Source organism: Canis aureus, chromosome 6 (assembly GCF_053574225.1).
Source record: "Canis aureus isolate CA01 chromosome 6, VMU_Caureus_v.1.0, whole genome shotgun sequence".
Lineage (NCBI taxonomy): Eukaryota > Metazoa > Chordata > Mammalia > Carnivora > Canidae > Canis > Canis aureus.
Window position 1 is genome coordinate 38,231,402 of NC_135616.1, and position 23,577 is coordinate 38,254,978.

The following is a 23,577-nucleotide window of genomic DNA, read 5'->3' on the forward strand; positions in this document are numbered from 1 at the left end:
GGAACAGACGCTGAGGAGAGAACTCTCCTCCGTCCAGGACTGTCCACACCCGAGAGATGCCCGGGCCAGGGGCAGGAGACCCACTGCTTGCTGCTGGAGGCCTCCGGCTTCCTGCCGCAGCTGGGCTGTGCAAAGGCCAGGCTAGGGGGTTAGCCCCCCCCCCCCCCCCCAGCACATGCCGCCTGTGCTGGTATGGTGATGACCGATGACCTAACCCTGTGCTGTCTCCGGGTGCTGACCTGCCCCAGTGTCCTCATGGAAGTCCCTGCCTACTGCAAGTGTGTGTCACTGAGCACACAAACACCTTAGCCGTGTCTTATTTCACACCAGTCGTTTAGGTGAGGATTCAAAACGTGTAAAATAAGTTTTTCAGTAAAGTCATTAAACATTCGTGCTGGGATCCCTGGGTGGCGCAGCGGTTTAGCGCCTGCCTTTGGCCCAGGGCGCGATCCTGGAGACCCAGAATCGAATCCCACGTCGGGCTCCCGGTGCATGGAGCCTGCTTCTCCCTCTGCCTATGTCTCTACCTCTCTCTCTATCTCTGTGTGACTATCATAAATAAATAAAAATTAAAAAACATTCGTGCTACAGATGTACTGTTTAATTAAGGACATTCTTCTAAGAGAACTTCAGATCTCTTAATAGAGTTGCCAGCGTTCACAAATCTCACTGCGCATAATGGAAGCTTCACTATGATTCTGCAGAATAGAATTCATTGAGAAGACAACTGCGTTCTATTTTGGTTGCTAAGCTGATGTGCTGTGCAATAGGGATTTTGGAATGCTGGATGTTGTAAGTGTGACATCTTGGAGTCTGTGCCCAGTGAGAGATGAGGGGCAGACACCCGCTTGTAGAGCCACTTGCCTGCGGCTCCCTGCGGATCCCGTGGGCATCCAAAATCCCGTGGGCATCCACAGGGACCCCTGTTCAGCGGGTCTGATGTGGGCATAGAAAGCAAGCCTCCCAGATGGCTCCGAGGAAGATGGTCATGGAGCTCAGGAGTGACTATGAACCGTGGCCATTTCTAGGACGATGTGGGTGCTGTGGGAGCTCCACACCTGAGGACGTATGGCGTCCTTTGGCGGATCATTTCCGTGGGCAGGTCTGAGGGTCAGGAGCAGCTTGGGCTCCAGCCCCAGGTCTCTGGCTCAGGGTGTCTGTGGCCTGAGTGGGCACTCCCAGGTCCCCCCACAGCACAACCAGTGTTAGTCTCTGTGCTGGAGACCACTAGGCTGCAGGCAGGATCCTGCGACCATGTGTGGTATTAACTGGGCAACAAACTCTGTGGACAGCAAAGAAGACACCACCAGCCCTACTGGTCACTTGAAGGCCACAGCCCCTTTTTGGTAGAAAGAGTATGTTAAAATGAGCTGTTGGTAATAGCTGCAGCCTGTGGACGCTCCACCATGTGCTCACAAACTGGATATTCTTTGTCATCCTAATGACACTACAAGGTAAGTGCTCTTGCCAGCTCACGGATGAGGTTGAGCTTGAGGTAGTGGTCGGTCCAAGGACTCTGAGTTGGTTAAGGGGCTCACCTGGACCGTAAACCTGGTCTGCTCGACTCCAAGATCACGTGGGGCACGTGCTCTGTCCTTACCATGTGCCTTAGGCCCACAGGCACTGGTGACCACCTGAATGGTTCTTTTCCCAATCTCTCGTGGGCGGGGGCCTGGCCCACTCACCTCCACGGGGGTGGATAGACCTGGGTTCCCTGTTTGGTTTGTCAACACCTGTCATGTGAGCAGGGACAGGAAGCCAAGCCTGTGGGAGTCAGGAGCCTCCAAAGGCAGCCAAACCCCAAAGGATGAGGTGCAGAGGGGAGGGGCAGCAGCCAATTCCTTCCTCGAAATGACCCTTGATCAGAAACCAAATCTAACCACTCTCCCTCCCCCTCTGTACCAGCTCTCACCTCTGAACTTGAGTGAATGGTTTGGTTTTCTCCTGCTATTTCCTTGCTAGACACTTTGGTGAACTTCCTCGAAATGCTCCAATTGTGCTTTATGGAAACCTTATACCTACTCTCTCTGGTCACCACACTATATGGTGGTTCTCTTTGGTTTTTTTTTTTTATTTTATTTATTTTATTTTTTTTATTTATGATAGTCACAGAGAGAGAGAGAGAGGCAGAGACACAGGCAGAGGGAGAAGCAGGCTCCATGCACCAGTAGCCTGATGTGGGATTCGATCCCGGGTCTCCAGGATCACGCCCTGGGCCAAAGGCAGGCGCCAAACTGCTGCACCACCCAGGGATCCCATGGTGGTTCTCTTTGGACAGTGAGACTCTCAGTGCTGGCTGGGGGACAGAGGGACCAGCCTGTTCCTTAGGATGCTGACCGTCCACCACAGTTTGTGAGCAAACACTGTCTCCAGGAGTCTATGGCCAGTCTGCCTAGGAGTTCAGGCAGACAGGTCCAGTGGGAGTGTGGTTGCACATGAGGGGCTTGCCCAGAGCTGCGGCTGGGGGGCAGTGGGCAGCCTTGTACACACACTCTATTGAGCAACTTTTGTGACGTTCTAAGAGCATTAGGGAATCACCAAAAACTAGATAGATACTCAACTTTTTTCTTTTATGCACAGTAAACATTTTTTCATATGAGCATGCATGCTTTTACAATTGAAGAAAGCTTTTCATTTAACATTTATAAGTCCCTGTTTTGGAATAGCTCAGCCACACTGTGCTATCAAGAATATTGATGGAGAAGTATGAGAAGTAGGTGGGGACCACAGGTTAAACAAAGCGGGGCACGAGACAGCCAAGGCAAAGCTGGCGTAGAGGAGCTCGTTATGTGAGTCTTTCCAAAGCTCTGACATCCTCCATCAGAAAACAAACAAACAAACAAACAAACCACGAAAGGATTTTAAGCAGAATGTTTCACTTGCAAATATGCCATTTAAAACAATTAAAAATGAATATAAATATATCTTTTTCTTTTTTTTAAGATTTTGTTTTTTAAAGTGATCTCCGTGGGTATCCTGCCCACTGAGCCAGCCAGGGGTGCTCCTAAATAATTCCTCCTTAACTATCACTAAGGTAAACCACAATCCTCACTTGTCAACAACACACTGGTTGGTACCTCAATAAACTAATTACTTTCACATTAGCTTTTACTATGTGAATGCATCTTTCCCTCAATCCAAAACTAGTCATCCTGTTTATGATCATAAATCAGAAGGTAATCTGAATCATTAAAAACATATCCTTAGGAGGCATTTTAAGTCTGAATCCAAGAGGATACTGTGGCTCACATGATAGTGATTCATGACTTGGAGGAGGTGATTCTGGGGCTACCTGTGGATTTTGGACTTTTTTTTTTTTTTTTACTTTTTTTTTTTTTGGATTTTGGACTTGATAAGAGCATGGGTCCCATGGCAGAGCCTGTCCCGCACTGGGGAAAGGATAGGCCCTCAGATCCAGCATGGTGTGTGCGGCGGTAGATGCCATGCCTCAACCCGAGTCCACGGGGTTCACAAGTGGGGAGAACAGCCTGGTCCCTGGTTGTCTAGACACTGGTGTTGTTTTTATTTATTTCCCTCTGTGGCAAAATACATACAACAAAATTTTCCGTGGAACCGTTTCCTAGTATACAGTTTGGTGGCATTGAGTATATTTACACAATCGTGCACACAACCTTGAAACATTTCATCTTGCAGAACCAAAACTGCTGTCATATAATCCCCATTTCCCGCTCTCCCCAAGCCTGCTGCCCACTGCTCTCTTTTGTTTCTGTGAGTTTGATGGGGTATCTCATATAAGTGGGATCTTACAGTATTGTCTTCTTGGGACTGGCTCGTCTCACTCAATACAGCATCCTCAAGCCTCACGTTGATGCCCGCGTCAGAACTTGCCTCTTTCTAAGGATGAGTAACATTTGTTTTGTGTTGTCTGCACATTTGGTTTATCCCTCCATCTGTCCACGGGCACTTGGCTTGCTTCCATGTCTTCGCTTTTGTGCATTTTTTTAAACTTCATTTTTCACTTGCTCATAAACCAAGTGGCTAGTTTGACAGACCTTGTGCCACTCGTTTGTGCTCTTCACATGTGGGGAGGTGACAGGCTATAAGAAGGTGCAGGCACAGTGACAAGGAGACTATGGACTGTGCCCCACAACTCACTCTGGGATTCACCCAGGACTAGGAATTGGATTCTTCCAGATGTCTTGATCCAAAAAACGAGGCTACCACGTGGCTCACAGAGTTATGGAGAATTAAAGACAGGCAATGTACAAGAGCATGTGTTTCAGCAGCACCGGTGCTCAATGTCTCTTCTTGTTGCTCACACATTGACCTTTCCAGCCAAACCAGGGGCTCTTACAAATGTGCTCAGCCTGGACTGTGATGCTGTACTCTGCTGGGGGGAGGAGAGTGCAAACTCCTCAGTGCAAACTTCCTTTTCTGTTGCACAGAGATGGGCAAACACAACAGACACTTGTACCACCTGCTGGCAATTTAGGTAAATGTTCAATGGAAATTAAAATTTTTTAAAAAGATTTTATCTATTTATTCATAGACACAGAGAGAAAGAGAGGCAGAGACACAGGCAGAGGGAGAAGCAGGCTCCATGCAGGGAGCCCGATGTGGGACTCGATCCCGGGTCTCCAGGATCACACCCCAGGCTGCAGGCGGCGCCAAACCGCTGCGCCACTGGGGCTGCCCTGGAAATTAAAAATTTGATCCTGAAAAAATATAGTAGCATTCTAGAACGTATTTGTGCATTTCTGAACAGTTTTCTTTGGTGGTTCTCATCCATGGCTACTATCAAAGTCAGGTAGTAGAAGTCTCAACAATTATAGATTTCAAGCTTCACAACAGGAGAAAGCATCAACTCCTTCGGGTAGGACGCGGCATCTGCATGAATAACAAAGGATAGGAACAAAAGCAGAGCTACCAGAGGATGGCGATGGCAGGTAGGTGGGTTAGGGGCTGAGGACCAAGGCAGCGGCTGTCTGCTCTAGAAGATGCCAAAGAGCCCAGCCTGAAGCTCCCCGGGGCCACATGTGACTAGGGAGGAACCATGCTTGGAGGGTCTCATGGTGACCCAGGCCCAGCACGGTCTCCGCGCCCTCCCATTAGCCTTCAGGTGAGCAGCCCCTGGAAGCGTTGACACTGGGATGGGATTCTCAAAGCTGATGGAAGTGAGCACACAGGCAGGTTTTCACGGAACAATGTTTATTTAAAGCTACATCTCGGATTCAACCATTTTCAGGAGGGCACGTGGCTTGTACTGGCAGCTGCAACACATCCAGAAATTGTACAGTCTCCATATAATTTACCAAAGCACTCCAGACGGGCACTGGCCTCACCTAGGATCTCCAGATATTCTCAAGCATCAGAAGTATGTATTAGTTATGTTCAAATGTCACAGCTCCCTAACAAAATAACCGAATGGTTACGGACATGACCGAATGCAAAGCCCATCTCCAGGGCCTGTTGCCAGCTGTTCACTGGCCGACGACGAGACCCGCGGCCCAAGGGCGCAGGGCTCTCAGCCGCACCCGCGCCGCACAGCCGCCTGCCTTCCGCACGGGAAGCCGGGCTTCGGGATGGCAACGGCGGCGCCTCGTGTCCCGCCTGCGCCCTCCGGGTCCCCCGGCCCCGCCTGCGCCCGCCCCGTCCCCCGTCCCCGTCCTCGCCTGCGCCCGCCCCGGCCCCAGTCCCCGTCAGCGCCCGCGCGCTCTCCCTATCCCCATCCCCGCCTGCGCCTGCCCGGTCCCCCGTCCCCGCCTGCGCCCGCGCGCTCTCCCCGTCCCCGTCCCCGCCTACGCCCACCCCATCCCCGTCCCGTCCTCGCCTGCGCCCGCCCGGTCCCCCGTCCGCGTCTACGCCCGCCCCGTCCCCGCCTGCGCCCGCGCGCTCTCCCGTCCCCGTCCCCGCCCCCGCCTGCGCCCGCGCGCTCTCCCCGTCCCCGTGCCCCGTTCCCGTCTGCGCCCGTCTGCGCCCGTCCGCCCCGTCCTCGTCCCCGGCCCCGGCCCCATCCGCGCCCGCGTCCTCCCGCCCCGTCCGGTCTCAGCCGCTGCAGACACTTCAGAGCGCCCTCCCCCAAGCCCGGCCTGAGGCCATTTGCCGAGCTTCCGGCAGGTGGCAGTAACGCGCCGTCTCTTCGCTCCTGTGGGGTCAGGAATCGCTGGAGGAAGTGAGGCTGCTCCAGGCCGGGAGTCTCCAAGTACAAGTTCCTGGGGCACAAAAAGCGGAGGCTAGAATAAAGAGGATGTTTCCAAAGAGACCGCGAGGTCCGAGTAGTGACGCTTGTGGCAAGTGGGAGAGCGCTCCTGAGTGACAAAGGGTCACAGAAATTCGGCGACTACTGAAAGGATGAGAGGGGAAGTGAGATGCAGATATCTTCGCGTTCCCTCTAGACTGATGGAAAAACAATATTTTCATAGAACGGGAAGGCCACCCTAGTGTAGAATATTCTAGATGCTTGGATCTGCTCAATCCAGTATTAACAGTTACTCACAATGGCCATTAACAGAGTAATAGAAGTTGAATAATCCACTTAATAAATCAGGACTATTTTCCCACGTATCTCAAAATCGTCAGCCCACCTCCCCATCCTATGGCAGAGGCCAATAGACAGGTAAGGATTCAGCAGAGAATAAAGGCTCTTTTCATAAATGCTTGAGAAAGTACTCTGGATAACTTAAAAGGACATTTCTCTCCCCAAAAGAGAGTAGGCATATTGGTATTTTCCTTTTTTGAAAAAAAGATTTATTTTAGAGAGAGAGGGGGCACGAATATGGGGGAGGGGCAGAGGGAGAAGAAATCTCCAGCAGACTTCTTGGGGAGTGGGGAGCCTGACATGGGGCTGATCCCACCACCCTGAGATCATGATCGTAGCCAAAATCAAAAGTTGGACACACGACCAACTGCACTCCCCAGGCGCCCCTCAATATTTTCCTTTTTGTACATATCGTAATGCACTCCACTATTTTATTCCTACTTATTTAAACAGACAACTCCTCTGGTTGAAATTCATCCTGATAGAAACCGCTATGGCAGCAAAATGAACAGAAATGTCTTATGGCCTGAAATGAAGCAACTAAATAAATTCATCGAGGGAGTCTGCGCAGAGTGTGGTTTACAAAGGGGTGTGATGGAGAAGGTGCACAGGCGCAGGGAGCTCCCGGTGCCACATTTAAGGCGGGCGAACTCCAATCTGCTAGAGAACAGAATTTTCTCCGGAAAGAATCAGAAAAGATTCTGAGAGATAGAGGTAACTCAAAAGAATGGAGACACAATATGTGTATGGATACAAAACGACAAAAAGCCCAAGCACCAGGGGCTCCAAGAGGAAAGGTGTCTGCGGTTCAGATCAGCTGGTCCAGGAGGCCTCCAGAGGAAGCCATCAGGGACGCCTGCAAGGGACACCTGCCCGGCCTGTCTTCTGAGCACAGGGCGCCTGCGCTGCCACAGCCACAGTTAAGCCCCTGCCTCTGTCAAGAGGCTCAGAACCCCAGGAAGAACATGGCAGCTCAGCTCTAATGTACGTTTCTTCTTCCAGCCCCTGCGTTGCTGTGTAGGACCCGGACCACATACAAACTCCACATCTTTACTTTCAATGACACAAATAAAATGATATAACTGTCCAGGGAACCAGTGTGGAGAAAGCACAATACTGAGCATACAATAGAAGTTTAATAAATACCTAATGCATCAGGTTTGCTTTCAAGATGGTGTTTTGTTATACATTCGTCACCATTGCTGGGAATGGGCCAACAAACATCGAGTGCACACGGAAAACTTGACAAGGCTTTTTAGCATTTATTAAAATTAGGATAACTGCTATATTTTGTAGAATAAGTTTAAAAAATAAGCTTTCACTTCTAAAATGTCGAACTAAAAATAAGTTTAATAAATGAATTATTTGTATATGGAAGATAATAAATATTTGTTGAATGGAATTGGAACTAATAGATGCTAAAAATTTTTAGAAATCTGGACTAAAGATGTCACACATGAACTAATACACATTTTAAAAATTCTATCAGTATTTAAAAAACAGACACCCTATTAATAAAATCATTGAGATTCAGTTAAGAAAAAGTTCCTCTCAAATTTTTTAAATCAAAGATCACACAACTGTTTGGCTACAACCTTAATTGAATAAAGAAGCAGGTATTTACTAACCATAATAATAAAATGATAACTAAGAACTAGAAAGATATACTTTCCTAAAAATGAACCAAATCAACGTTTTTCATGTATTTAAAAGAAGCTACAAAAGTGAACTTTTCATGGATGGCAGCGCACTTGCATCTGGATCAGTTCTGAAAGCCACACAGCAAAGCCAGAGACAGAAGCACCTGCTCAGCTGTCATTCTTGGCCACTTGCTGGGGCCTCCTCACAGAATGCCAGTCTCATGGTTTATTTTTATTTTCACAGTAAGTAAACTGGCAATATCCATAAGGATGATAATACTATGAGTATTAATTTAATATCTTAAGGAGTAGTAGAGGAACCTCAGTCTTCAAAACCATTTGTATACAATGTGAACTGGTCATTCTGCAAAGAGCAGCTGCAGGTGTTATAGACCCAGTTCAGGCACTCAGATCCTTAGGACAGAGGTACGTATATTTAAAATTTACTCTGAAATACAAGGTAAATCTAATGGGGGGACCAAAATTAAAAACCATACCCTAACAACTGAAATGTCCGAAGGTGAAATGAAAGATTTAGAAGCTCTGTATAATTATGCAATAAGTTGAGCTGTGCAAATTTTCAGATTTTTAAAAAATCAAGAATTAAATCATTATTTTATTCTATAATTCAGAATTATAATGCTACCAATGCTTAATCTATATTGCTGATTCTTCAATCAGGGGCATCTTCCTTCCTACTTATGTTTATATTGATGATAATGGTGAAAAAGTCCACAGAGATGGAGGAAACATAAACTTTCTTAGAAGGCTGAGCAACAGAATAATCTCTTGAGAGTTGAATTTCCATGGACTCCAGAGCTGAAGCAGGACATTTTCTCCAAGTCGTCCACTGTGCACTTGTTTTCCACTATTCATCCTTTTTCCCCAGGACGGATCCGTGATACATGCTCTTCTGGTCCACATGACCATTTTTTATTGCCTTACATAAAAGCCAATTGCATTTGTGTTGGTTTGTTTAGAGACCAGGTGTTCAGGTAAAAACAAGTACATTTTTGGAAAACCTTAATATTCCCGGACTCACCCTCCACCTGCCTACTCCAGAGAGAGGAGGCACCTGGTAAATTATGACTTCTTATTGCAGAAAAGCCACTTGGTCAGTAACCAAGTGTCACAGAATGGATGTAAGGCCAAAGATTTTGACTTCTGGATGGAGACACCCACTTCCCACCGACGACTGTGGCGTAGTCTCATCCCCTGCTGCTGGCTGGGTGCTGACACCCTTCTCAGGGGGGTGGGGGTGACCAGCCAGGGCCGTTGCTGGCGGGCTCTCTAGTGAAGCTTGCTGTGCACAGGGTGGAGTAAGCTCATGTGTTCTGCCCCCTTGAAAGGCAGCTTCTCATTGGAATAGTAGTGTACAACCTCAGGGATGCTGTCGAAGACTGCGCTCGTCTGGTTCAGTGTGTACTTGTTGTCCTTGGTCTGGGCCACTATGATGTGGACACACCCTTGACTAGTCCTAGACCAAAACAAAACCAAGGAGGAGCTGTGAATGAGGTGGCCAGGGGTCCCACCCCACTGACAACCGTGTTGGCCACAGTCACAGGCAGTCTTGCCCGCCCTGTCCCTGGAACGGTCACAGATGCCAACAGAAACACACTGTGCAGTCTAGGGGGATCACAGAGGGCCTTGAAGTCCTTGGCTATGGTGGGGCATCTTGCGTTGTTTGTCCTTCATACACACAAGGCATCAGGGACTGGACCAAAAAAGACGAAGAAAACCAAAGCCCAGTTCCCCTGTCTTCTGAATTGCCAGATTACAAATGTGAGGTTTAAACCCACCTTATTTAAAAAAAAAAAAAAAAAACCTTCTTGGTCATGGGACAAGGACACATAAGGTTTACTGCCCTCTTCCCTCCCCCAGATAATATAGTAATAATAACAACAACAACAACAACAACAACAACAAAACCAACCCAGTTTCCTCCTCCCTCGCCTCCCACCCCCACATTGGAAGGCTGTTCTAGTTGTATATTAAGGCCCAAGATCTACCCCACAAGCCCTGTTTCAGGAACACGGCAGAGCTATTCCTGGTATTGTGTATCTGCTGGCTGGCCCTGCTCTGCAAGCCACGTTGCTCAAACACCCCCAGCCTGTCTGATTGTTTCAGCTGCAGGGGCTTAGCTTCCTCAGGAAGGAAACTCTGGTAGGGCTTTGACAATGATCCTCCAACACAGCACCGCTGAGCCCACAGGGCAGCGAGAATTTCCATAATACAAGCTCCACCAGGCCCCTCGTGCAAGAATGAACGTTCTGGTTCAATTAAACAGGGAAGTAACAGCAAGTCAGCGTTTCCTCCTTCCCCACAAGAAACTGGTATCAAAACTGCACATGGCATTTTGACATCAAGGATCTGAAAGTTACAGATGCTAGAGAATAAGAGAACCACCAATCTGTCTTGTTGGAAACTCTCTTTTTGTCAGGATTATCTCTGCTGGACCTCATGGGTCAGGGAACGTTCAGCACAAACAGGGACAAGAGAGGCCCACATTATCACAGGAGACTATGGGGCATCTACCTCCCTCCCAACGGGCTCGCCAAACTGGGCCTCTCACATCCCATCCCACAGTTCCAGCAAGGGCGCTGCGTCTCCTGGCAATATGCACCCTGAGAACCCCCATCACATTGGTCTTTTCTGACAGGTCCTGTGCCTGAGATGAAAGGCCACTCGTTATGCTCCTCACCCCAACCGCCCCCTTCCCTGCCCCTTCTGTGAAGCCCCACGCAGCTCCCGCACTCACTTCAGTGCAATGGAGTACTTGCTGTTCCCCGACTCGCTGTTTCGAACCAGATAACCAGCTTCTTTGCAGGGCTGGAGTCGACTCTCGGCCTCTGCACGGGTGATGGCACCATGATACCAACTGTAAAGGGGGAGGCACCATTGTCAAAATACAGACCCTGACAGGGCCCCGCTCCACAGAGGACTGTTTCTAATGCAGTTCTGGGGGAAGCTCAATAGCCTGATCTGGACCCTGCTTCATGTTCAGACAGGACAAGGTACGGGTGTGGGTGATCCTGGGCACAAAACCTATCGATCCTGTGAAAGGGACTTAATAGAGCTGGTGTCATTTAAGTGTTCAGCCTGTACCAGAAAATGAAATTTAAAGCCGGGCTCTTAGGATGCAGTGCACTTTCTATTCTGCACAAAATGGGCTTTGGAGACTGGTTTTCACTAATAATATTAGCCCCACCCAGACTTGAACTCATGAACGAAAATAATCCTGTGACATGGGCGAGGTTCCCCCACCTCGAGGGCAGGCCCCAGCCCTCATGTGGGGCGTGCGCGAGGAGGACACTCACGGCTGCTTCCCCAGTGGCAGGGCTGGGTCCACCCTCTCGCCCTCGCTGTGGTCTGAGGCAGCTGGCTTCAGGATCTTCTGCGTCCAGCTTTTCTGCCGCTGGTGCTGCTTCACTGTGTCCTCCTTGACGGAAGGTCGGTCAGAGCCTTCAAACTGGACTGGAAAGAGGGCTTGTTCACCTCAGAGCCCCCAGGGCGGCCCGTGTGCACATTGGAGAAAACACCCCCTTGCCTGGCTCAGCTTAGGAAGGAAGCCCCATCATAACAGCAGGAGTGCCCTGCAGATACCCTGACCGCAGATGTCCTCCATGGCCACCTTCCTGGGACATGCCCATCTCCCATGTGGGGAGATGCGTGGGGTGGGGGTGCCAGGACACATGGGCATGTACTTCTAAAAACTTCTACTTCAATATATTTAGAAGAAAAAAAGAGCATCTCATTCTATGAAACCAAAGAAGCAGTTTTTACTATGAAATCATTAAAACAGAGAACTGCACTTGGAAGCAAAAACTATGGGATGATAGCCACTCTGGCACCTGGGCCGGACAGAACACAGACGGTCTGGAGCCGCAGGGGCTGGCGTCTGCGGGAGAGCCAGTGCCCATGGGGCCACAGGCCACGGGACTCAAGCCGATGGCCTCAGGTGCTGGCGGTCAGGCATCCTGCCCCTCTACGCTCCAGCCATAGCAGCCTGCTCTATCGGGGGATGGAACGGGCATCCCTCTTTTAAATCCAAGGAAAAGGAGGGTCTGTGTTCCTAAGGTTTCAGCCAGGCAGAAAAGCTACACCCTGGGAGAAGCAAAAGGAAGAATATCCCTCCCTCTACTGACCCTGCTCATTAACCCCCTCTGCCGTCATTCTACATACTCGCTCTCAGAGAAAGATTCCCGTAGGACGATTATTGACAGAAAAACAAGCGAGTTCGGCAGCCCCCAAGCACCGGTCGGTCCGTGATGTGCTGACCCGGTATTGCCATCGTCTAAGGAGGAACGTCGTTGGCTCTGAGGGGGAGCACCGCGGAGGAGCTGGTAAGAGCTGCTCCAACCTCAGAGCCTAGGGGCAGGCAAGCAGGCAGCCATCGGACTGGGAGTTTTCAGCCGCCAAAGGCACAGGTGCCATCTCAGGCCCTCGGATGTGCAGGCGCAGGGGCCGCGGGGAGGAAGGCCAGGGGAGTGCGGGGCGGGGGACCCTCACCTGACAGTGCCCGCGCAATCTGCTCCTTCTTCCACTCCCAGGGCTGTTCGTACTCTGCCGCTGGCCTCTCGTCCTCCACGGGCAGCCGTGCCCTCCGGTCAGGAGCTGCATCTGCTGGCTCGTAGGGCGTGTCGTACAGCTGGGGAGGCTTCCCCAGGAGCTCCTTTGAGCTCCGTCTCTTGGCCAAAGTCTCCGTTTTCGCGCTGTTCTCGCCCAGCTCACAGGCACCCTCAAGCAGCTGGAGAGCCTTCACCAGGGGGTCCTTTGAACCTCGGCGTCGGATTTCTGAAAACACACCACAGACAAAACCTTCACAGGAAAAGGCCTAGGAAGCCCCTAATGAACCGAGCTCCCGCTGTCTGGATAGAGGTGGCAGAGAACACGGAGCTCACTCCGCAGTGTGCCCAACACCTTCCTCCAGGCACCTGAGCCAGGTACGCAGCCGGGCCCGATGAGCAGGAAGCACCTGAACACACGTGCCTCTGGGGCCCCCAGCTGCGAGTGGGAAGGGACATGGCCACAGGGTACCTGCCCCATGGCCCTGGGGTGCCACTGGCCTAGAAAGCTGAGACCATAGTATTGTAAGAAGAGCTGTCTGCCGTGTTCCCAGCACTGGGCCACATACCCTGATGGCAGAGGTTTACCTACGCTGGATGGAGTTCTGGACTTCTAGGTGGTTTCAAAAGACTGGGAGCCAGACACACTCACAAATAATACGTGACAGGCTGATCACTGCAGGATGAAGAGAAACAGCTAACATCGTCTTGGGTGCACCGATTTTCACAACTGCCCGACAAAGCGGGTACCGTTATTTCCCTAATTTTACAGAAGAGAAAGTTGAAGTGCAGAGTTTAGGGTAACCGTCCAAACCCAAATGTGGCAGAGCCTGGATGCAAGAGCAGGAAGCTGGGCTCCAGAAGCCACTGTGCTTGGACTGACTCCAAGTGGAAGAGAAATGGAAGGTGGGTTTACTGTGACAGAGGAGGTCACTTCCAGTGGAGGAACCTGCCTGAGTGGAGATACAGGGCGGGGACCCCAGGGGAAGCGAGAGAGGGGCTCAGAGGACAGAGGCCAGGAGGGAACATAGGGCCAGGGAGCAGAAGGGTGGACGTGCCACGCTCCAAATGCACAAGTTGTAAAGGCAAGGATGAACAGTTCAGGATGCTCCACATGCCATGCATCTTATGCTGTGTAACAGGTCACATGGAGGGATCCCTGGGTGGTGCAGTGGTTTGGCGCCTGCCTTTGGCCCAGGGCGCGATCCTGGAGACCCGGGATCGAGTCCCACGTCGGGCTCCCGGTGCATGGAGCCTGCTTCTCCCTCTGCCTGTGTCTCTGCCTCTTTCTCTCTCTCTCTGTGTGACTATCATAAATAAATAAAAATTAAAAAAAAAAAAACGGTCACGTGGATTATGTCTGTGTTTCATTGGAAGTAAAGGATCCAAAAACCAAGCAGGGGCTAAGCTGCCTCAGCAGGCTGGAGCCAGCAGTGTGTGGGACTGGCCAGCTTGGGATCCACAGGCCTTAGAGCTGGAGCCTGGCCCCAGAGTGTGCTGCATTTCTTCTAACCGCCCACCACGAGGCCTCCAATCTGCCCACCTGGATACAGTCTAGAACCTTCCTAAGTGCAAGCAACTCGGGGCACTGCTCCAGCCCTGTGAGCTCTCAACGGTCTACCGACCAGGTACGGGTGGCTTGGGACAGCCCCCAGGCCCAGCAGTGAGTCTCCAAAGTCTGTGGCCGTGTGGGGACTCCTTCCCTATCCTCTACATAGGAGGAGGTTGCTGCTGTCGTCCGGGTGGGCGGAGGGAGAAGTGTCAGCAAAGAAACAGAGGGAGAGGCCAGATGAGCACGAAAGGGCCAGTCACTTGAAACAGGCTTGGCGACATTGGGGAGTAGACTTACTGACTTCCGTCCCAAGGAGGGGATGACAAATGAAACATTCAAGGTAAAGTAGGAAAACCAGGACCCTAAATCCAAAAGGGTGACACTGGCTTCAGGATTAGGTTCTAATTCTGAACGGGGCCCCGAATGTAGCTAGCTCCAACCCGACACCTCACATCCACAGCTTGCCAGAGCGCCCTGAGGCCCGGCCCGTCACCAGGACCCCAATTCAGCAGCTCTAGGGCCCAGGATTCTCCTGGGAAGCGAAGCCCCAGAAGCACCCGCACCCTTCCTGGGCCCCAGAGCTCCCATCTGGCCTTCCCTCCACGGCCATCCTGTCATTGGACAGGGGCTCCCCCAGGTCTGAATCCCCCACATCCAAGTGGTGTCTGGAGTTGTCTGATGCCCTGTCGAGAGCCGGGCAGGACACAGGGCTGCCTCTCTGTCCTGCCTCTTGACTTTCAATCCTAAGCCTCCTTTCCATTATTCTAGACCAAGTTACAGAGAATGAAAAACACTCTGCTCCTGGTCCAGTAAGATAGGGCTGGAATTTTTTTTTTTTTTAAAGAACGTTTCTATAGAGCTAAGAAAGAGGAAAGAGAAAACACAAAATAATTCAAAGGGTGAATTTAGAAATTTTAAGTTTCTGATCAAAACCCAAGTCTGTCCTTGGTCTGGGCTGCCTGGTGCCACGGGGGTCACCTTTCCCACGGTCCTCACCTCTGCCCCAGCTGAAAGAAACAGAGACTTGATTCCAACCTTAAGACCGGAGTCCAGATCCCTGGGTGGCTCAATGGTTTAGCATCTGCCTTCAGCCCATGGCCTGATCCTGGAGTCCCGGGATCAAGTCCCACATCGGGCTCCCTGCATGGAGCCTGCTTCTCCCCCTGCCTGTCTTGCCTCTCTCCCTCTCTCTCTGTCTCTCACGAATAAATAAAATCTTAAAAAAAAAAAAAAAAAAAAAGACCAGAGTCCTGATCACCAGGAAATTTCAATGTTTGTGTTGAAACGATGGTCAATAATTAGGACCTTGGGTTGTCATCACGTGTGTGTGTGTGCAGGAGGGGAGGCCCTGCCCTCCTCGTTCTTGGGGTGGCCTGTGAGCCCAATCCCCGGGGAGTGTGTGGCCGGCCATGCTCCTTCCTGGGATGGCCCTGGGGTGGGACAAAATTTGCGAGGTATTATCACCTTGAAAACAATGTTTAATTAGGGGAAAGCAGGGCCTGAGCACACCCTCCCTTCCCCGGCCCCCGTCCACCCCAGCACCTGGCCGCCCTCAGCCTGTGGCGCCATAGAAACAGAAACAATCCTGGAGCCGCGCTCCGACCTTCCTGGGGGAGAGCAGCCCCTGACGTGGAGAGCTGGCTCTGAGAGGAAACAGGGCTGAGGAGGAGGAAACAGCCAGAGGAAGCTACGCCCCGGCTCTGCTCCGATGATAGAGGCCATTTACCTCGGCGACAACACACCGTGGTGGCCGTAGATAAACACCACCTGCTGGGCTGGCCTGGGCCCATGCAAGACCCTTACTAAAGCTGACAGCAGTTGGCAATTACTATTCCTCTACGCTTGTCTGCAATTCTCTTGGAAAATGCAGTTCTCTCTGGAGTGTCTAAGGAATGACTCCATGCATTGGACATGCGTGCACCAGGTGTGTTACACCAGCATCTTCGTGAAGCTATCTGTGTGATGCACTGAGAAATGTGTGAGCCCATTTTCACAGGTGAATAAACTGAGGCCGTGCATGGTCAGGGGAGCCGTTTATTGCCAGCTCCCCGGGCCCCTGCCTTTCCACCCCAGAGTTCACACAGAATGTTAATCACATTTCTATAATGCACCTTTCCCGTCCCATCTCACAATGCTTACAAAACGATAAACTTACAGACTCAGAGGCTGTTTTTCCCTCAGAATCAGAAAAGGGCTGTTTCAAGTGAAAATCTTTTAAAAAATATTTTATTTATTCATTCATGAGAGACACACAGAGAGAGGCAGAGACATAGGCAGAGGGAGTAGCAGGCTCCCTGTAGGGAGCCCGATGTGGGACTCGATCCCAGGACCCTGGATCAATCACAACCTGAGCTGAAGGCAGACGCTCAACCACTGAGCCACCCAGGTGCCCTTGGTCACATCTTTCATTAATACTCTCATTTTTTATTTAAAATGAATAGGGGTACCTCGGTGGCTCAGTTGGTTAAGTGACCAACTCTTGATTTTGGCTCAGGTTGTGATCTTGGTTCAGGTCATTTCAGGGTCATTAGATCGAGCCCCAACTTGGGTTCCAAGCTTAGAGGGGAGTCTCTGTCCTCTGCCCCTCCCCTAGCTCTCCCTAAAAAATAAATGATTTGAATATTTCCTTATCAAATAAATCTAAAGATCTGAACAAAAGCAGATATAATCTAGGAGCTCTGAAATTCAAAGTTTTACAAGAAGTAGACAAATTAGATAAATCAAAAAGTCTATTTTTTTTCCAAAACGGATTTTTTAAAGGGACACCCCAACACTGAGGTCATCCTTTAGATTTGACTATTTGGACAAGCCAACAAAAACCATTTGTAGGCAAAAATAAAACTTAAAATCACCTGAGACAGGGTATGGCAAGTAAAAGCAGACACGGATGACCCAATGTCTGCACTCTCCACGCGGACACATTGTGGAATGGTTCCGAACTTCGGCACCCTCACTGTGGGCTGGCGACTTCTACCACCACCATACAGAGCTGTAGGATTTAGGCAGCTGGATGGTAAGCCTGGCACCAACGTACAGGATGCCAGCTTGGAAGCAGTTTTCCTACCAAACGATATGGTCTCAGCAGATGGCTCAAGACCCTTCCGGTGCTAAAGTTTTCATTTGGCAGCCAGAACTCATCATACTCAATAGATAGAATATTTCTGCTAATTATTTAGCTAAAATATACTTAAGCAGAACAACAGAGAGGTTTACAATAATACTGCCTTATATTCATAATCCTATCTTTTTATGAACAATCCTTTGGGTAAATCTAAGAGAGGATTTATTCATAAATGTATAGATCCTTTAGCTTTTAAAGTTAAGAGCAAAGTTTTGCGGGGGGATCCAGGGAGTCTGGCTCCCATAGTTACTGGACCACAGGAAGTTAATAAATGCCTTTTCTGTCTATTCGTCTGTTGCCTGATGCAGACGGTGATTCTCACTCTGTATTTCATGGCACTCGCACTTCTCCAGGACATATTTCCTTGTCTGTTTGCCTCTTGGGTTGTAAGGTCGGATCACAAGGACTTGGGTCACGTGGGTCTTGTTTCCTGGATGCCCAGAGCCCAGCACAGGGCCTGGTACCTGATAAATAAATACCTAACAAGTATTTGTTAGATGTTGTAAGATAATATTATGAACAGCATTGAATCAGGTGTGCTACCCTCACCTCGTGGGGGCCAGCAAGGCAGGACAGGGGCTGGTGTTTGCTAGGGCCTGTCCATGTCCTGAAAAATGCCCAAATTAAAGAAATGTCTCTAATGTTTTCAAGAAATAAGAAACATTTCTGAAATTGGACATGACAACCAAGCATAAAGGAGCAAACTGAAAAGGTAGGTTAAAAACAAAAACAAAAACAAAAAAAAATCCCCAGCAGCAAATCTTTTATTTCCAGCTTCCGATAAACTCACTTCCTGTTATTCTGTCCAGCTGTGGGGTGTGTGGGTAGAATAGGAGGTGTATTCTCTACTGATCTGAGACAGACTCTTTGATATAGATTTTAAAGGAGACAAATTCATGGATTTTCTTAAAACAAAATAAGCTATCAATTTTTTAAAAAATTAGTAGTTTAGATGTTTAATAAATTTATTCTCCAATTGGATACTCTTACATTCCTAAATAAATGTATTCACAGAAATTGTAAACAGAGGGGGACACCTGGGTGGCTCAGTGGTTTAGTGCCTGCCTTTGGCCTAGAGCGTGATCCTGGAGACCCGGAATGGAGTCCCGCGTCGGGCTCCGTGCATGGAGCCTGCTTCTCCCTCTGCCTGTGTCTCTGCCGCCCTCTCTCTCTGTGTCTTTCATGAATAAATAAACGAAACCTTTTTAAAAAATTGTAAACAGAGCCTGGCACTTAATAAATGCTCAAATATTAACCACTATTATTATCATTACTTCATGTTGGACGATTCTGACTTTTCAGTACAACCGTCTTCGTGAGTCTGAGTGGAAAGATGCCTTACTCACGTGGAAAGCATGAAGTGCGTTTGCTTACACCATTTCCAACATGGGCAGAGACGACATGGTATAGGAGGCAGACCACTCGATCGGGAGTGGGGAGATCTGGGTTCTGATTTCTGCTATTTCTTAAAAAATCTATGAGCACAGGCAAGTCAGAGTCTCTGATTTTGTACCAAGGGGAGTCTCCTGGAGTCCATAAGCACCAAGTCTTATGGGGATTATATAGAGGGGAAAAAAGCAGGGCATTTCCCCCTATTATCAGTGTGGCCCCAGAAATAAACAGCTGGGACAGTGTAGATAAACTACTTATTCTGGTAAAAGAGAAAGAGAAGAATAAAAACTAAAGGACAAAAGAAAAATAAATCAAAATTAAGTCTTCTTTTCTTTTATAGAGTATTTTTTCCCTTAATTTCATGTAAAACTAAATCTTTTCCCCTATTTCTTTCAAAGCCGCTGATATTTTTTAAAATTCTGACTAAGTTCATTTTCACTTCCTTTCATTTACAGATTTCATTAGAGGTCACAGTCCAGTGACCTTCAGGGTCACAAACTGGCCAGGGTACACCCTCCCAGAGCACAGTCTTATCTCTGTGAGCAGGGAAGCAGGACGCGGCGCCCCTTTCCTGCTGTGGCTCATTTTCATTCTGAAGCCTGCCCTGACCCTTCCAGGATGCTGACTTCTCTGTACTCACCGCCTTGGACCATGCCTGTGAAGCCTGTGCCCTGACAGCTTTTCAATCTGTCTCTAAATGGGGGGGACAGAGTCTTGAGCATGTGGCCGAGTCCTTCTCCAGGCACGAAACACTCAGAGAAGGGAGCAATGGCTCAGCTCTCAGAAAAACATTTGTCACTATGGATTGAAGACCATTTAAGAAAAAACTGGGTGAATAAACTATTTAAATTCCACAAACATATCTAAATAACTTAGTTCATGTTATTTTTAAGTATCATATACATGACCTTAAAGAGAATTATGAATAAAAGGGAAAGGTCTAACACTAAAAATGACAGAGTGAGGGCAGCCCCGGTGGCGCAGCAGTTTAGCGCCGCCTGCAGCCCAAGGTGTGATCCTGGAGACCCGAGATCGAGTCCCACATCAGGTTCCTTGCATGGAGCCTGCTTCTCCCTCTGCCCGTGTCTCTGCCTCCCTCTGTGTGTGTGTCTCCCATGAATAAATAAATAAAATTAAAAAAAAAATGACAGGGTAATTGCTCTGCTCAAGTGAGAATGTTCCGACCTGAAAAGCTACAGGATCAGTTGAGTTTGATTTTAGAAGGTTTGCGTTGCATGGCTCAGCTCACATTGATTAGTATTTAATTTTTTTGCTCCAATGTTGTAGAGCTTCTTGAGAAATCAATCTTCCACTGCTAACGCGGGGTCATGTGCGTACCTTCCAACAACATGAAATCCTCTAAGTGTGTATTAGTTCCTCGGCATTTCAAGAGTCTCAACTTCCATGACGAATGTCAAAGCTTTCAAAGTGGCCAAGAAATGCATATAAACAATCTCAACACTGAACGTCACGTTCTAAGCAAACTCACAAGTATCATTTTGTACAGAATCAGAAAAACTTTAAAGATCCTGCAAATTCTGACACCAAAGGATATAAAACCATAAAGGAAGTTAACTAGATATTTTGACCTTACTTCTGGGTCCGACTTCTCTTACTTCCAGTCGACAAGGTCTGGTTCAGCCCTGTTATCCCTCTTCCCCAAATACGCAGGTCAGCAGCTGTCACTGCCAGCGTGTGAGACTTGGGTCCACCCATGTTCCCAGTTACAAACCTGTTATCATTTGCTGTGCGTCATAGGGCTCCATGTAGCCATCATTCTCTCCTGCTCTCTCTGCGTCCCTTTGACCCTTCGTCCTTTTGGCATCATAAGGGTCAGCATAGTCTTCTAAAATGATGACCTTAAGAGAACCAGAGAGGAGAGCTGCCGGGTTATCAAGCACCAGAATGGCTGCTGGTATCAAGATGGTGACTACGGGTCTGCAGACTTGAGTCAAGGTTTCCAGCCAGCTGTAAATGGCATTTGCACTGGATCATGTAACTATCCACATTATCAAGTGGGCAAACATCTGACTGATTCTGGTGGTATAACTGACTGGCCACCATTCACCCAAGCTCCTGCTTGTGCCCCAGCATCTCTCCATCCAGCTCTCTCCCAAACAGTAATGTGTTTGCTGGCGGCAGGGTGGGGGGGTGGGGGGTGGGAGTGGAGGACGCTGTCACTGTAGAGCAGAACAAAATGAACTTAGTCTACCAGCTTCCCCATAATTTTGGTCTTTTTAATGCCAACCTGGTGAGCAATCTAGATGCAGGTCAGCCGGTCATCCAGTGACTACTGAGAGTCTACCAGCCTGGCGAGAGCCCGTTTCTTGCCTGTAACACCTCCAAACAGAAAGCTTCATAAGAAGTCTAAGAACTAGTCAGACCTGAGGAGAACCAGGGGAGTCCTCAGTTCAATAACTCATGGGCAGACAGATCCTCACAGAGTTTTGGTTAGCATTTGCGGCAGAGAGCCTCTAACCTTCCAAACACAGAAAATGTACCTAGAATGTGGTGTGTTCAGTGTGGGTGACAGTCCAGGCTAGGGAGCCTGAGCTTCATAGGCTCTTCTGAGGGAGGAGGAGTTTTGTGGGAATTATATGGGAAACAAACAGCACAGCCCTTGACCTGTTATCCATGTGGCTCCACTGCAAACAGCTGGGAGGGTAGAAACAACTTATTGCAGCCAAAGAGAAGGACAGAAATCAGAACAGAAGGGCAAGAGAAGGTGAATCAAAATGAAGGGAGGAAGCTGCAGGTCCTCCTTCAACGTCCGATCACACTTGCCAGACAGTTCGTGGACACACCGAGAAGCATCACTGGAGCTAGCTGGAGAAATTCAGAGGAACAGGGAGAAATGAGGAGAGGGGCCAACCTGCCTGGAAGGGGATGGCCTACGAAATGGCGGACACCCAGGAGGGATGCCCAGCAGCCACTGCAGAGCACCTGAGCAGCCCTCACTCCTCCACACGCGTCCTGCATTCCCAGGAACAGAGGGCTGCGGAGTGCAGCTCTCGCCCATGGCTGCACGGTGCTTAGATCTGCTTAGATGGAGTCCAATAGTCAGGGAGACCGCTGGCTAATATGTGGGTGAGCTGGGTCCTTGGTCATCTTTCTACCTCTCCCCCACCCTGGTGCCCAGCACAGCACAGGTACCCTGTAAATATCTGTGTAAAGAAGAAGTGGGGGTATGAAGTGCCCAGTGTAGACACACATGGCATGTGCCTGCAGGGCATGCTGTGTGTTCCAGCCCAGGCAAGAGAAAGCTAAGGTTCCTATGACAGGAAGTGACAGCCTGGGCTGGGGTCTGGAAGCTCCTCCTGATTTCTGGGGGCGCCTGGGGGGCTCAGTCAGTGAAACATCTGCCTTCGGCTCAGGTGATGATCCCGGGGTCCTGGGGTGGAACCCCACAATGGGCTCCCTGCTCAGCGGGGAGTCTGCTTCTCTCTCTCTCTCTCTCTCTACCTCCACCCCTCCACCCTGCTCATAATTTCTCCCTTACTCAAAAAAAAAAAAAAAAAAAATCTTAGATGGAGTGGGTCTCCTTACAGGGTCATGCTCCTTAAGAGCCTCGCACTGGACAGCAACCAGAAAACCTCTGGGGCGTAAGAAGCAGGAAACACCTTCTCTTCTGCTGTGTGATTTCCTTAGGGGCATTTCCTGGTCCCACTCTGTACCCTCTGCAGCCCACGAAGCCCTGGGTGGCTTCTCCTTGTGCTGCTGCAAAATAGGCAGGGGAGGAATCAAAGCTGCTGGCACAGCCCGAGAAGCCAGCGCTGGGAAGCGGCACCAGCCTTCCATGGTAGCAGAGGAGGGGCTGGGTGGGTGCGGTCAACCCTTCCCAGAAGCTCTCAAGTCCATAGACTCCTGCTCAAGAAGCATGAATGTATACACAGATCTGGCTCCGCAGTCCCCTGGATCTCGAAATTAAAATAAACCACATTTATCAGGGGGTCAAATTTAACAAAACAAGGATGTCTCAATTACTCTTCTAAACGGCTAACAAAATTAAATGGATAGTACGTTTCCGGAGAGTCCCTCATCCTTAGAACGAGGATTTTTCAAGATAAAAAAGAATGGAACCAGTGCAATGGTCCCTTGTCACCAGATGTTGCAGGGAAGCACACAGTTACCTTCTCGGGGTACAGAGAAGCACGGGGCTCAGTAGGTGCTCTGGGGTCGCTCCCGCTGTCCGCTTCGGCGGGGTATGGCGGAGGGTACGGGGAAGGGGGGTGTCCACGGCGGGCACGGGGGGCAACGCGGGGGGGCACAGGCGGCCCCCGGGGGCTGCGTTCTCACCGTTTCTGGCTGCCTTCCAATCTTGCCCTTGTCCAGCTCGGGGCCCAGGGAGGCCGGAGACGAGGACGCGGACGAGGAGCAGCTGCTGCTGCTGCTGGCGCTGCTCTTGCCGCTCTTCTCCTGAGCGTCCACCTTGACGAGCCTGCCGATGTAGGAGCTGCAGCCCGCGCTCCTGGCCACGCCCCGGTGCTGCTCGTCGTCCGCTGCCCGCGAGTTCTTGCGGCCCTTGCCCGCGGCGGCCTGGATCAGGCCCTGCAGGCTCTCCCGGGGCGGCCGGCTGTCCCTGGGGGCGCCGACGCCCGCCCTGCCGCTCCCCAGCTCGGCCGCCGAGTTCTTACGGCCCTTGCCCGGGGCCGGCCCGGCGCCGCCCGCCTCCGAGTTCTTGCGCAGTCGGCCTCCGCCGCCACCGGGCCGGGCGCGCTCGGACGCCGTCTTCAGGTTCAGCGGGAACTCTTTGAACCACCGGGCCGCCATGGGGGGGGCCCGCGGGGCAGGCGGGCGAGGGGCGCGGC

General features: G+C 50.2%; 1 protein-coding gene and 1 long non-coding RNA gene across 2 annotated transcripts; one reads left to right on the forward strand and one right to left on the reverse strand.

The window, feature by feature from the left end:
* Window positions 1–793: 793 nt before the first annotated feature.
* On the forward strand, window positions 794–8,630 carry LOC144315784 (uncharacterized). Its single transcript, XR_013381566.1, has 2 exons — window positions 794–1,454; window positions 6,953–8,630. It is a non-coding gene; the product is annotated as an uncharacterized LOC144315784 (long non-coding RNA).
* SHE (Src homology 2 domain containing E) lies at window positions 7,617–23,577 on the reverse strand. Its single transcript, XM_077900843.1, has 6 exons — window positions 23,066–23,577; window positions 20,502–20,628; window positions 12,649–12,933; window positions 11,457–11,613; window positions 10,898–11,017; window positions 7,617–9,616 (listed from the first exon to the last, which is right to left on the reverse strand). Exons 1-6 carry the CDS (start codon window positions 23,537–23,539, stop codon window positions 9,430–9,432), a joined length of 1,350 nt encoding a protein of 449 aa, XP_077756969.1. The 5' UTR covers window positions 23,540–23,577; the 3' UTR covers window positions 7,617–9,429.